Here is a 16,028-nt window from a genome sequence, read left to right as displayed (position 1 = left end):
GCATTGCTGTTACAGTCTTGGCCAAAACTGGGTGAATAGTAAGAAATATTGTCTGAATCATTGTGGCAATTTCTAAATATAATTCTACTTCCACTGGGTTCACAACTCTTTAAGACCACTGTCTGTAAAGAATATTACAGTGCCAGATTATACCAGTGTCAGATTTATTCTCCGGTGTTTATGGGCCCAATTCTCACTCACACTAATGCTCTTTATACCACTCTGGCAGTGTAAAACAGTCTCCAAGTGGGCCCACCTTACAGACCCTTTAGAATGTCAGAGTAATATAAAAGGGGATTAGTGTAAATGAGAACCTAGTCCTAGGCGTTTCTCCCCTAACCCCACGGGGAAAAGCCTAGGCAGAGAAGAGGCACTCCGAAGTATTTTCCCTTAAGAAACTTGGAGCCCTCTAAGAGTGGTCTGTTTAAAAGAAAGTGTTGCACCCATCCAGACATCCCAAAGCAATATGGAGTTGGCTAGCCCAACCAGGATCACGCAGCAAGTCAATTTGAGAAGAAGAGGCAAGCATAATGGTAACTATACTATATGGAACGATGACCTTTTGCTTCATGAAGCACTTAGCTTTTTAAAGTCAACAAGAGATCAGGGGCAGCATGAAATTATAAATATCTGGACTGAAAGAGACTTGTCTGGTAATTACACTTGAATACTTATTGCTTTAATAAAAATGCTTCTGCTGGAATGAAGTGAAGCATCTTAGCCATCCCAGCTAACAAAGGGGCCATTTACTGCTCACAAGTTGCCAGCTCTTCATTTCTAGAGTGTTTAGCAAAGTGGAGACCCTTTGCAGAATATAAACTTACATCAAACTTCTGCCGAACAGAAGAAAACTTTTTCTTTCCTTTGGGTTTTCCAGGTTTAGCTGCAGAGCCACCCGTCCACGGCAGAGGCCCAGGACCCTCTGAAAATAGGAGAGAAGGGAAAAAAGCGGAGAGAGGAAGGTCACTCCAATTTTTAGCCAATATAATTTAGTTCATACAGTTAACAACAAGACAAAACCCACAAGGTTCTGATACCTCTGAAGAGCACTTCCATACTTTCCAATTTAAGTGTATGTACCACTTCTATTTTACACTATTTGGCTTGTTACTATTCTCGACTACTAAAACCATGTATCTGAGCAATAATTCTATTACTTCAGAGGGAAATTATCTGAACAATATTGTGCCTTTCTTGCAACATGTTTTTAAACTGCAATAGATGCATGAGGCTATCACAAAGGCACATATATATAATGGCTAGACAACACTACACCTACCTAAAAGGACATGGCAGGCACTGTATTGGTGGATGACTTCTGAAGACGTTTATTAAGCAGTATATCAAGGATTGTATGACTTCAGATACTTGAGAAGCATAGTTAAAGTCCGAGCCTGCAGAGTTCCAAGTGACTCCTGAGAGGTGCTGAGCATCCTCATCTCCTATAAAAGCCACTGGAAGCTGAGACTGCTCTGACCCTCACAGAATTGGATCCTAATTCTTCAGGCACATCCTGTATTTGCTATTATGCAAATTACAAAATCATATACAGAGAAAAGCTAGATGTGTGTTCACTGGGTTTTAGTGATGATAATGACCCTGAAAGTTCTAGAGTCTCCAGACTATTCAACATATTTCACAGAGCTATCTCACATGACATGAGTCTGACCAAGGAATTAGTGGTTGGAATTCCCGTTTGTAATCCTGTAGTGGTATACAAATGTCTACACCCAGAAAGAGCTTTTCATTTTAAAAACAATGACCTAAACTTTTGAGGACAACAGTATGTGGGGAAACATCTTAGAGAACTCAAATTATATTGAGGGATGGAAAAATAACAGACATTGCATTGTCTGTTAATGGATCCTTTATATACCTAGGATTTCATATGTTCTTACTTACCCTGAGAAATAGCTGCCCCAAGGAGTAAGAGCTCCATATAGAAGCTCAAAAACACAAGGATTTCTTGACATAGCAGTCCCTACACTACTGACGCCAAGGAGTTCATAACAATGGTGTTGATTTGGAAGAACTACTAATAAGAGAATAAAATGTATTTTAAAAACAATTTTCTACACCCAAATCATTTCATATTGCCCCACCCCCCAAAAAATATTTTTTAAACAAAAGGAAGTCACCAACTGAAGTTATATATACAATTCTTAAACCAAGCTGGGGTTGCACACTCAAAGACTAGAAGTTTCTCTCTATGCAACACATCAGAGCAACCTTAACTCTTCTAGTAGAAGGGGAGGGAAAAGAGTAGAGCATTTCAGGGAAACTATGAAGACAGAACGAAGTTGCTCAGGGCCATGGACGCAGAGGTTTTTGTAGGCAGGATGAAGAAAGGGGTGATGCGTATCATTCAGGCCCTCTCAGTAGCACCCCGTCCCACTTCTCCACACACACAGGCAGCTCAGCAGACACTTCCTATATGCTTAAAGTTAAAGTGTTTAAATGTGTTATTGTTTAAACATTAAAAGTAGCACTGGGATGAACTGTGCTGCTAGGCCCTCCTCTAGCAAAGCAGTTAAGCACATGCTTAACTTTAAGCACATGAAGAGTCCCATTGTATCTCATGTGTTTAATGATAGATTCTTTAAGGTGCTTTAAGTACTTTCCATATTTCAGATGAGACTTAAAACCAAGGTCCTGATCATATGTGGTTCTTAAAGATCCCATGACATTCTTTTTAAGAGTAGGGATCTTAGAGTCAGCATCCTGGCCACATTCCAACTCTAGGAATTATGGTCAGCCTAAATAAATTCCCTCTACAGTTTCAGTTCTAAAAAGGTACTCTTCAGGTTCAGTTGTGTAGCACTGTTGTGTTCTACTTGACAGTTGCCATACGTCATCCCCAGAAATGGCTGCATTTCACTAGCAGAGTCATCCTGGACTATAGTTCGTAAGTCATTTTGAAACGAGAGGGATTGTGTAAGCATAATATAGATATATCTTTTATTGAAAAGATTGTTTGACATTCTGGAGTTTTGTAAGAAACATGCTGTGTCAGGACATGACAATTAGCCTTTCAATATCCGGTGCCTGGCAGGTATTCAAGTCCTATTAAGGCAACAACAAAGTTCAATTTGAAGTTTATGTGCTAACTTGCTGAAAGGTAAATTTGCAGCAACATATTGCTCCAATGCTTGGGGCCAGATCCAAATACCCTTACTCGCAACTGAACATATCAGATGCCACAAGTGGAGGACAACTTTGTGGAGTACGGTGCAACCCAGCATGAGTGAGGGTATCAGAGTCTGGCCCACTGGATCTTACTGAAGTCAGTGCAAGTCTTTCCATTGACTTTAATAAGTACTAGATCAGGCTCTTAATAAACAAATGTCATATTCATCCTTAAAAGGGCAAGGGAGTATGAAAAAGTTGAAGAAGAAACAGAGACCCAGAAAGCAGACAGAGAGCTAGCAACTGTGTGGAACTGACGGAAGGAGGAGGAAGGACCAAGTGAAACCAGTTGCAACAAGGATGGTTGTTATATATTACATCACACCAGAAGGTGTAGCCAAGTAGCCCACTTGGATACTGCTCAGGAGTTAGCTACTTGTATTTCCATTGCCACTGCTGGCCAGACCAATATTACAGACTTTATACCACATACCCTTGGCAAGGGGAGTCCTGCAGAGTAGTCAGTATCTCCTACTGAAATGTTCACAGAATCTTGTGCACCAGCTCCCACTCCATTATTTTTGGGGGAGGGGCTATGGAGAAGGTTTGATCTGATGGATTTTTTCATTCACCGGTAGTACTATCAGGCACCTGCCCTGCCCCAAGTTTGAGAGTGGCTGAGAGTGCAGCTCCCACTAAAGAACAAAGATTGGGATTGCTTCCTGTGAGGTAAGGGCTACCAGCCCTTTCATGATAATCTGTCTAATATGCAGCCAATCCGCTCCTTTATGTTTACTCTGCAAACATCTGCACCCCCAGTGCTGTTCAGGGAAATAACATTGCCCCTCCTTCAGGCTTTCGGTATCGTGCTGTGATCATTTTGTTTTATTAAACAAAATAAAAATTCAGAAAGGTAAATGATTTACCACACATTTCACATGATAGCCAATAAAATTATGCAATTTTGCAACTTTTAGCTTGTCAAAGAGCAGAGCAGACAATATAAAATCGGACAATATCACACAGACACGCTAGGGTGGGGTTAACAATTCTGTGATCGTTATTTGATGACAGGGAAGTTAGTACAAATGGTGTTTAAAGACGTGTCAGAAACCAAGGAAAGCTTTTAGCATTTCAAAGTTATGTTGGGGGAATTTGGCAGCTCTGGAAAAATCTTTGAAAGGTTTTACCCCTGAAGTCCACGCATTTGTATTTCCTAGCCAAGGGGAGGACAAACTTTTTGGCCAGACGGCCACATCGGGGTGCAAAACTGTATGGAGGGCCGGGTAGGGAAGTCTGTGCCCTCGCCACCCAAACAGCCTGGCCCCCACCCCCTATCAGAACTGCCGACCCAGCCAACCCCCTGACTCCTTGTCCCCTGACTGCTCCCTCCCGGGACCCCACCCCCCAAACCATGCACCCGGGGACCCCACTGCCTATCTTACCCCTCCTGCTCCCTGTCCCCTTATTGCCCCCCCAAGGCCCTTAACCACACCCCCACCCCCTGACAGGCCCCCCAGGACCCCACTCCCTATCCAACCCCCACTGTTCCCTGTCCCCAACTGCCCCCCAGGACCTCCTGTCCCTTATCCAACCCCCCGGCTCCCCTACCATGCAACTCAGAGCAGCAAAAGCTCGCAGCCCCGCCGCCCGCCAGAGCCAGCCGGGCTGCCAGCATGGCTGCGGGGGAGGAGAGACAGCAGGGGAGGGGCCGAGGGCTAACCTCCCCAGCCAGGAGCTCAAGTGTCGGGCAGGATGGTCCCATGGGCCGTAGTTTTCCCACCTCTGTCCTAGCCCATACAGGGTATGTGGCATTCCTTCTGATTCAGAAGAACTGGGCTGTTTCTGTCTCTGCGCCACACCTCAGGATATGGAGCATGAATGTACCAGAAGAGTAATGCCAATACTCAGTCCACTCCGGCTATTTCTTCCCAGACCTTAGAAGGTTAGAGAGCAGCCTCTTGGGTCCCTGCTAGATAGCCCAACCTCTCAACCTGGATTAAGAGAAAGTATTCCAGATTTAAAATTAAGAAATCCTAACCCTAACTGAAAAGGAGTACTTGTGGCACCTTAGAGACTAACAAATTTATTTGAGCATAAGCTTTCGTGAGCTACAGCTCACTTCATCGGATGCTCAAATAGATCTGTTAGTCTCTAAGGTGCCACAAGTACTCCTTTTCTTTTTGCGAATACAGACTAACACTGGCTGCTACTCTGAAACCTAACCCTAACTAGGCTCTGGCCCTGGTTTTTAATAATGGTTCTAGGGACAAGAGAAAGCCACAGCCTGACTGTAGCTCCATATATGCATGATTGATTTCGGAGCAGAAATTGGAGTGAGTAGCGCATTAAACTCCAAAAATGCCAAGGCTTTCTAATGTAGGATGACAGGAGAGAGAGTGGCGTGGAATAATTCAGGGGGGGTGGGGTGTTCCATATATGAAATTTTTGATTAAGCTTAGAGAAGAAGATATTTATAAACTACCAGATATTTATGGTTTATTTGGGACGTATGTACACTGGCAATGAGAGGCACAATCACTTTTGCCCAAGAAGGCCTGGCCAGGTTGAAGATTTGCCACATTACCTACTATTATGTAGGTATTATAGATGTTTTTCCTCAAAAGTTATCTCCAATCTTGGCCCTGAAACCTTTTGCATCATTAACTCAAGAATTAGTACGGTTGTTATCGAGCAGTATTATTTCAGTTATACAGCCAGTTGTCCTATTTGCCCACTCAGCAAAAATAAGAGACACTGAAATTAATGCTCTTTATGATGTAAATAAATCAATTTACTTCGAACACCTCTAATTTTGTTTCTGCATTTTGTTTATGAGCTATTTTAAAGATGTCAGTTGAATTTAGGAGAAAGGTTGAATGTGGTTTTTTGTATTTTGATCATTTTAAAATTTATAATTGTTTCACGGAACATCATGGCTAACTGCTAAATCTGAGTTTGTTGGGTGCTGCTGTTTAATTCAGGATGTGCTAATTTCTCTAGGATTTTCTACAGTTTATCAAGGATCTCAGAGCAGTTTACTCTTTTACCTACTTAGCATGTAGGCTAGTCATAGTTTGGCTTCTATAGTATTCCTAGAACATTTTCTTTACTTCTCTCACCCCTAGCAGACAAACCTGTTTTATTCCTACAAGCCTGCACCATTGTCTCAGTGTTCCCAGGGGCAGAGAGGGAAAAGAAGCTGAATATGAAAAACAAGAATTTCATCATCATCACAGATATCCAGCTGGTTATGCTACTGCCACATAGGATCCTGAAGAACCTCCATAGTATTTTCCAGGAGGGCTGAATCTGATTTAGAATTCAGTCAGTAAATATGATCATCAGGCATTTGGATATCACTATCTGATTTCCTAATGTTTCCAGACAATTACAGCAATGTCAGCTGAAGGCTTATCCTTTCAACACATCAATCCTGTTTTCTCCACTGTCATTTGGATGTTTAGTTATGGAACTTGGGGCTTCACATTGCCAAGCTTATTTTCTCTTGCAGTTACAGAGGTCACCTTCTGACTGTGTAAAATCCCCAAGCAGATCTCTGGGTTAAGGTGTTCCTTGGGCCAGTGTTCTTGAACATACAGGTTCCCTTCACATAGTCATCCTATTCAACAAAAGTAGGCAAGTAATCCCAACCCCTATTCAGCCAAACACATATTTAACTTTAAGTACATGCTTACATTCTGTTGAAGCTGATGGGCCTTAAAGTTAAGGATTTAAGCACCTGCTTAGTGTTTTGCTACTATGAGGGGGAGTTTCTACAACTTAATATTTTGTTTCCAGTTTTAATCTTTCCTCTTAATTTTCTTGAGCCTTGTACCCTTAGAATACCTTTTAACACACAGTATTCTAGCACTTAATCATGAGGTTCATATTAAAGGCTTCAAGTATCGGGGCACTGAAGTAATGAACCTCATCTATGTGATGGGCTCTACTGTTCACCCACTCATTGACAGCTACTTCCTCCTGAATTCTCTTGCTTTGTGCTGCACAGACCACCTCAGGCTTTGCCATTTTTCTTTATTCTTTCCACAGGTCTGTTACTATACCTATACACTGGGCTTGCATTCTTCTGACCTATAGCCTTGGATGACCTGTCACAAGCCACGTATCATAGGGCTAGGTTAGCATTTGGATGGGAGACAGAACATGCAAGTGCTCTTCACTTCGTAGAATAAGCCAATATTCTAGTAGGTGTAGAAGGTAACACGGTGTTCTTTTGTAGAAGGCATAAGACTGAACTGTAAGCATTGAGAATCTTTAGAAACACAAAGTAAGGAAGTCTTGAGCAGGTCAGAAATTAAGAGTGTGGGTAAAATGAGTGAGCATGGGATACCATGAGGAAAAACAGTAGTAAAGAAAAAGAAAAGAGCCACAGCTCTTCAAAAACACAGTAGTCTTCTGTCAGGGTTCCCTCCCCAATCTGAACTCTGGGGTACAGATGTGGGGACCTGAATGAAAGACCCCCTAATCTTATATTCCACCAGCTTAGGTTAAAAACTTCCCCAAGGCACAAATTCCTTTCCTTGTCCTTGGACGGGACTGCTGCCACCACCAAGCGATTTAAACAAACATTCAGAGAGGGGCCACTTGGAGCCCTATTCCCCCCCAAAATATCCACCCAAGCTCCTTCACCCCCTTTCCTGGGGAGGCTTGAGAATAATATACTAACCAATTGGTTTAATGTGAGCACAGACCAAACCCTGGTTTTTTTAGGACACTGAAAATCAATCAGGTTTTTAAAGAATTTTATTTAAAAAAAAAAAAAAGTAAAAGAATCACACCTACAAAATCAGGATGGAAGGTAGCTTTACAGGGTAAATAAAAAGATTTAAAACACAGAGGATTCCCCTCTGACTTTGCTTTCCAGTTACATACCTCTTAGCATAGGGAAAATTCACAAGCTAAAACAAAAGATAATCTAACACGGGGTCCCCAACGTAGTGCCCGTGAGCGCAATGGCACCCGCTGGGGCAGTTGTGTGCACCGGAGAACCACCCGCCGAAATGCTACTGAAAAGCACTGCCATTTCTAGGAGGCATTTCAACGGCGACCCTTCTTGCCGCTGCCGTGTCTCGGCGGCATGTCGGCGGCGGGGTGTCTGGCATCTGCCAGAGTCTTCTGGGAATAGGCATATGCTATCCCCACAGAAAGGTTGGGGGACCACTGATCTAACATATTTTCTTGGTTTGCTTACAATTTTTGTAATCTTAGATGGTCCTTTCAGGTATGTTTTTAGCAGATGATTTTTCCTGCCCCGGTCTCTCTCTGTCAGAGAGGGAACAAACAAAAAAGAACATAAACAAAACCTCCCCGCTCTCGCCCCAGATTTGAAAGCATTTTCTGGTCAGGTGCCAACTAGGTTAATTGAACTAATTAACCCCTTACAGGTAAGAGGATTCTGTACCTCTGGCCAGGAGGGATTTTATGTTACGGTCTTTTTACTAAGCAAGATAGGTTACCAAGAGCACATCATACAGAGCCGTAATTCTTTGCATTAATTCAGACTTTAAGACAGCAGCAAGGTCAAGATTTCAGTTCTTATCCTCAAAAAAGCCTTTATAGAAGTAACCCCAGCTACGCTGTGGGACTGCCCCTCACTCTTTTCAGTCATGACAGCAGAATTCCACAGCAACTGGGAACCTCAAAAGTGACAGAGGAGACAGTTTGCTCAGCAGGTTGATACAAGTGTGGAACACAAGCCTGGAAGCAATCAACAATACCAGACCTCCCTGCTGTCAGATTGAAGCATAAAACCTCTCTCTCTAACCTGCCTTTTCCAACAACTTAAAAAAAAAAAAAGATTAGTGAATAGGGAAAAAGCCAGAAGTTCTCTAAAAATAAAGTCATTAGAATTAGCAAGGCACTTCGAGATGATGAGTACAGTTGTACTGCCTGCATAGACAGACGATATGATTCCATGTGTTGTTACTAAGCCCTTCTGCCACCATTCCCTTATCAGGTTTTATGCAAACAGGTTAATATAATGTTAAGCCTGGAGATTTTAAATTTGCAACAATATCAGCAGATCCAAGGAGGCTTGAGCAACATTAACTGCTCCTTTAAGCATGTGCGTTACCACGCATAAATCCACACAGCCAGGCCATATGTGGTAGTTGTCATCTAGTGTAATATTAAGGAACTGCATCTCTTTCCATAACTAGAGGTGCTTAGAAGTAGCATTATAAGTGACAGCATGTGTTCATTTTACTAATTTCTAGAGCACAGTTTATACTTATTGCACACATTGAAGGGAGCAGTATTAGCACATGGGAAACTTTAACGACTACTCTTGTGCAGTTCAAGATTTGCCAATGTCACATTGGCAGGGTTTTGTGACAACCGATCCACTGTGGAGCTAGCCGCGCTTCTAGCCTTGTTAACAAAAGCAACAAGCTGAGAAAGAGAACAGAGCTGCTTCTCTCCAAGCTTGCACTGCTTTGCCATAGGGGCAGAGTACAGTCAAACCCCAGCAAAAGGAAGGCGGTGGCATTTGAGACTTTTCCAACACACACACACACACACAGTGTACAGCAGCAAGAGCAGAGAAAGGAAAAGAAATGTACTAACAGATGAAGCTACAAAGATATGTGTTACAGAAAAGAACCCACCCATTCTGTTTATTTCTTTCATTTTATTTTCTTGGCCAGAATAGAGAAGGACAAATGCTTAGGAGAATCTCTCTGATCACTCTCTTCTCTTTTCAGTTGTCGCTTTATTCCCATCTCTTTCTTTCTCACACATTTCTTCTTTTCACCTCTCCTCCTTTCTTTGGAGGCAAATGGGACATGGTCAACCCATCCCTGTCTGTCAGACTTGTTGGCCCTTAAACCAAAACACGTTGCCACCTCTGAATAATTAATAAAAAAAAAAAAAAAAAAAAAAAGTTATCCAGTCTCAGGTGTAGATGACTATAGCTCCAAGTCTTTGTTAGCCCAAGATTACTGAAAAAGAAATTGGGGCCCTATAGAAGCCAGGATTAGCTAAAAAACAACTAACTGCTTAGTTCATCAAGATGGATCAGAGACCCTATAAACTGAATGTACACTTCAGTAGGATTTCCCTCCCGGGGAGAAAACACAAGCATGTGAAAGCAAAAACACAAGTAGTTTTTGAAAGTCTTCCTAGGAACAAAAACACTGAAGGAGGCAATTTCCATAAGCTAAGTACTCTCAGGGGGTCTAACAAGAATCTTCCCTGAAATTGGCAATCTGGAACAGAATGTGAGCAGCTCTACATTAATTAATTATTAATACAGAGTACTCATGTGATGCTTTGTCTGTCTAGGTACAGCCTGTCGCTGTAGTATCCAAGTGCCTCCCAACTTTTTATGGATTTATCCTCACATCACTCCTACAAGGTGGAGAAGTGTTTTCCCCAGCTGTAAAATGGGGATAAGAGGCACTGAGAAATGAAGGACCAGATTTTTAAAGTGTGCTTGTTCAGCACCCAGCAGCTCCTATTGTTCTCAGTGGGAGCTGTCAAGTGCTATGCAAACCCTTGTTAAAAATCTGGCCACTCATTTAGGTGCCTAAACAGGAGTGGAGATCCCCTCCCAACCAGAGCCTGAGCCCTACCTGAGCAACGTTACATATGACAACATCTGTATCACTCTTGGGAAATGGAACCCAGACCTGCCCAGTCCCAGTTCACTACTTTGTCCTTTTTTAAAAGATAGTCGGGCTGTGGTTAAGTCTGTCCGGTTTTATTCAGAAGGTTTAGATTATAAAACAAACCAAGTGCAATGTATTTGCTGCAGCCATCCCAATGTTAAAAACCCAAGAAGCAGCAGAAGTTACATGGAGAACTTTTGGTGTTTGGTTAGCCAGGTTTGATTGCATTATGCAGTCAGCATAAACAATACAGCAGGCTCAGCACAACACCCTAAAATGCCGGTCTCTGAACTTTCTAGCAGTCTCAAACTCGTATTCTAATTTGCAGTTTGAATCACTTTCACTCAAAGGGTCTTGTGACTAAAGTTACTGGTCCATCCTTTCAAGATGCATTCTGGTGTCAGCAATACTGAAACTCACTAGACACCACAGACAAGCGTAACACCAGACATAATGTGATAGCTGCAGGGACTTAATAGAAGTATATTAAATTCATTGGCATCATTTTAATTAAGACTTTACAACTACGAGCTTCCTGTCCTCCCCTCTACTCTGGAGGCAGGACAAAAACACACACACACCCTGGGCGCCCCATCATCTCAGGCATTGGCACCCTGACAGCAGGATTGTCTGGCTATGTAGACTCCCTCCTCAGGCCCTATGCTACCAGCACTCCCAGCTATCTTCAAGACACCACTGGCTTCCTGAGGAAACTACAATCCATCGGTGATCTTCCTGAAAACACCATCCTAGCCACTATGGACGTAGAAGCCCTCTACACCAACATTCCACACAAAGATGGACTACAAGCTGTCAGGAATAGTATCCCCAATAATGTCATGGCAAACCTAGTGGCTGAACTTTGTGACTTTGTCCTCCCCCATAACTATTTCACATTCAGGGACAATGCATACCTTCAAATCAACAGCACTGCTATGGGTACCCGCATGGCCCCACAGGATGCCAACATTTTTATGGCTGACTTAGGGGACGAGAGCTGAGGAAGCGTTGTTCTAACGCCCCTACTCTACTTGCGCTATATTGATGACATCATCATCTGGACCCATGGAAAAGAAGCCCTTGAGGAATTCCACCATGATTTCAACAATTTCCATCCCACCATCAACCTCAGCCTGGACCAGTCCACACAAGAGATCCACTTCCAGGACACTACAGTGCTAATAAACAATGGTCACAAACACCACCCTATACCGGAAACCTACTAACCACTATTCCTACCTACATGCCTCCAGCTTTCACCCTGACCACACCACACGATCCATCTTCTACAGCCAAGCTCTGCGATACAACCGCATTTGCTCCAACCCCTCAGACAGAGACAAACACTTACAAGATCTCTATCAAGCATTCTTACAACTAAAATACCCGCCTGTGGAAGTGAAGAAACAGATTGATAGAGCCAGAAGAGTTCCCAGAAGTCACCTACTACAGGACAGGCCTAACAAAGAAAATAACAGAACGCCACTAGCCATCACCTTCAGCCCCCAACTAAAACCTCTCCAACGCATTAAGGATCTACAACCGATCCTGAAGGATGACCCAACACTCTCACAAATCTTGGGAGACAGCCCAGTCCTTGCCTACAGACAGCCCCCCAACCTGAAGTGAATACTCACCAGCAACCACATACCACACAACAGAACCACTAACCCAGGAACCTATCCTTGCAACAAAGCCCGTTGCCAACTGTGCCCACATATCTATTCAGGGGACACCATCACAGGGCCTAATAACATCAGCCACACTATCAGAGGCTCGTTCACCTGCACATCCACCAATGTGATATATGCCATCATGTGCCAGCAATGCCCCTCTGCCATGTACATTGGTCAAACTGGACAGTCTCTACGTAAAAGAATAAATGGACACAAATCAGATGTCAAGAATTATACCATTCATAAACCAGTCGGAGAACACTTCAATCTCTCTGGTCACTCGATCTCAGACCTAAAGGTCGCAATATTAAAACAAAAAAAACTTCAAATCCAGACTCCAGCGAGAAACTGTTGAATTGGAATTCATTTGCAAATTGGATACAATTAACGTAGGCTTGAATAGAAACTGGGAGTGACTAAGTCATTATGCAAGGTAACCTATTTCCCCTTGTTTTTTCCTACCCCCCCCCCCAGACGTTCCTGTTAAACCCTGGATTTGTGCTGGAAATGGCCCACCTTGATTATCATACACATTGTAAGGAGAGTGGTCACTTTAGATAAGCTATTACCAGCAGGAGAGTGGGTGGGAGGAGGTATTTTTTCATGCTTTGTGTGTATATAAAAAGATCTTCTACACTTTCCACAGCATGCATCCGATGAAGTGAGCTGTAGCTCACGAAAGCTTATGCTCAGATAAATTGGTTAGTCTCTAAGGTGCCACATGTACTCCTTTTCTTTTTGCGAATACAGACTAACACGGCTGTTACTCTGAAACCACACACACACCACTCTGAAACCTTTCTCCTAGTGCTGCCTCCCTCCGTGACTCAGAGTTTCCATCTTCCTGATGAAAGGCTCAGTCTCCTTTTAAAACCTGTCAACATCATTCTCGCATCATGCCAAGCAGATCGCTGGAGAACACAGAGCAAAACCTCCCTTCACTCAGCCCTGCAGGTTGGTGGGGCACAGAGCACACCACCTTACAGAACTCACAGTCAAAGAAGCAGGAGACTAGAAATCAAACCTTGATCTCTTGCGTGGCAATACAGAGCACTAGTCTCTAGTTAAGTGTATGAAATCCTTATTTTGTATTACAGATGATTTATATTACAATAGTAATAAGGCCTCAGTCAGGATCCCCACTGTGTCATACGGCACCTAGTTCATAGTAAGAGACAACATACAATTTAAGACTAAATAAATCACAGCATTTAACTTAAAAACAAAGCCCACCACAAACACTTCCCAGGGTTGTGCTGTATGATTTAAAAAAAAAAAAAAAACACACCACACTAATTTTTTGTTCTCTTACCTGGTGCAGAAACCAGGATTTGGCATCGGGTGAGAATAGCCAGGAGGAAATCATTGTGAGAATGGACTGCAAAAAAGATAGTTCACTCAGACAGACGCTAGGAAAGAAAAATGTTACTTGAAGACAGATTCACATTAGCAACATGGCAGGCAAAGTCCAAAGGCAGACACTTGAAGCTACCTTATAAAGTGATTTTGTTTACACTTTCCACAGCCATGTCTTCCCATTCATTCCATGGGCTGCATACACCTCCCAATTGATATCCTTTACATAGGTTTTTAGCCTCTCTATGAAATAAGAACCTTCTCCTTTGCAGCTCCTAATCTCAGCAGTGGTAAGATAATGTGGCCCAAGAGAGGAGTCAAGTTCTAGACAAGCAGTGGGAGTTATGTAGTCACACTTCATGTGGCTGCATCGGTGTGTAGCAAGCAGCAACTAACCCAGAATGTGGTATTTTGAGAAATATGGGAAGACAGAAAAAGGGACACTCCCAGAGACTCTCTTACCGTTATCTTGGGTGAGGAGTCTACGAGCTTCCAGATCAAACTCTTCTTTACTGATCTTTTGTTTGAACCAAAGTTTCAAGTTTGCCCAGTATCTGTGCATGGGAGAGAGAACATTAAGCACTGTAAACAACATTGCTTTGCCTACTATATCTATTCCTTTTCTCCCATTTCTTAAATGGACAGTCATGTAGTTCAGATCCAACATGTAGCTTTTTGTATCATATTAGAAAAATCTAATAAGAAACAATGTTTTAGTATAACTTCAGTGAAAACAGAGAGGGTTGCATAAGAATGGCCCTACTGGGTCAGACCAAAGCTCCATCTAGCCTAGTATCCGGTATTCCAACAGAGGCCAATGCCAGGTGCCCCAAACGGAATGAACAGAACAGATAATCACCAAGTGATCCATCCCGTCGCCCATTCCCAGCTTCTGGCAAACAGAGGCTGGGGACACCATCCCTACCCATTTTGGCTAATAGCCTTCATGAACTTAATTCTTTTTTGAACCCTGTTATAGACTTTGCCTTCACAACGTGACCTTTGGTTTGACCTAATATGGCCGCTCTTATGTTCTTAGGGGATAAAATGTAATAGTCATGCATTTAGGGACTAACAATAAGAATGTTTAATATAAGCTGGGGGTGTATCAGTTGGAAGCAACAGAGATGGAGAAAGACCTGGATGTATTGGTTGATCAAAGATGACTATGAGCTGCCAATGTGATGCAGCTGTGAAAAAGGATAATGCAATCCTAGCATAGATCAGGCGAGCTATTTCCAGTAGAGGTAGGGTAGTGTTATTACCATTATACAAGGCAGCGAGACCTCACCTGGAGTACTTTGTGCAATTTGTCTCCCATGTTTAAGACAGATTAATTCAAAGTGGAACAGGTACAGAGAAGGCCTACTATTAGAGGAAAGGAAAACCTAACTTACGAGAAGAAACTTAAAGGACCTTGGCTTAAGGACCCGATTGCCTTCTATGATGCAGAAACTGGCTCTGTGGATATGGGGAAAGCGATGGACGCGATAGATCTTGACTTCAGCAAAGCTTCTGATATGGTCTTCCATAGTATTCTTGCCAGCAAATTAAAGAATTATGGATTGGATGAATGGACTATAAGGTGAATAGAAAGCTGGCTAGATCGTCGGGCTCAACAGGTAGTGATCAACTGCTCAATGTCTAGTTAGCAGCTAGTATCAAGGGGTCAGTCCTGGGGCCGGTTTTGTTCAACATCTTCATTAATGATCTGGATGATGGGATGGGCTGCACCCTCGGCAAGTTTGTGGATGACACTAAACTGTGGGGAGAGGTAGATATGCTGGAGGGAAGGGATAGGGTCCAGAGTGACCTAGATAAATTGGAGGATTGGGCCAAAAGAAATCTGATGAGGTTCAACAAGGACAAGTGCAGAGTCCTGCACTTAGGATGGTAAGAATCCCATGCACTGCTACAGGCTGGGGACCGACTGGCTAAGCGGCAGTTCTGCAGAAAAGGACCGGGGGATTACAAGTGGATGAGAAGCTGGATATGAGTCAACTGTGTGCCCTTGTTGCCAAGAAGAATAACGGCATATTGGACTGCATTAGGAGAAGCATTGCCAGCAGATTGAGGGAAGTGATTATTCCCCTCTCTTCGGCACTGGTAAGGCCACGTCTGGAGTATTGCGTCCAGTTTTGAGCCCCCCACTACAGAAAGGATGTGGGCAAATTGGAAAAAGTCCAGAGGAGGGAAATGAAAATGATTAGGGAGCTGGGGCACATGACTTAGGAAGAGA

The 16,028-nt window shown here is 43.0% G+C and overlaps 1 protein-coding gene across 1 annotated transcript in view; it reads right to left on the bottom strand.

Annotated features, from left to right (window-relative positions):
• The window catches only part of TADA1 (transcriptional adaptor 1), a 35,898-nt gene that overhangs the window by 11,980 nt on the left and 7,890 nt on the right, over positions 1 to 16,028 (bottom strand). Inside the window, exons 2-4 of the mRNA XM_084636066.1 lie at positions 14,252 to 14,343; positions 13,746 to 13,811; positions 825 to 922 (exon numbers count right to left, since the gene is read on the bottom strand). Of these exons, the coding sequence (XP_084492192.1) occupies positions 825 to 922; positions 13,746 to 13,811; positions 14,252 to 14,343 (256 nt within the window). The remainder of the gene's footprint in view (positions 1 to 824; positions 923 to 13,745; positions 13,812 to 14,251; positions 14,344 to 16,028) is intronic.

Source organism: Lepidochelys olivacea (genome assembly GCF_965140295.1).
Source record: "Lepidochelys olivacea isolate rLepOli2 genome assembly, chromosome: 8".
Taxonomy (NCBI): Eukaryota; Metazoa; Chordata; order Testudines; family Cheloniidae; genus Lepidochelys; species Lepidochelys olivacea.
Note: the sequence above shows the minus strand (reverse complement) of the source record. Positions and strands in the feature narration are given on the sequence as shown.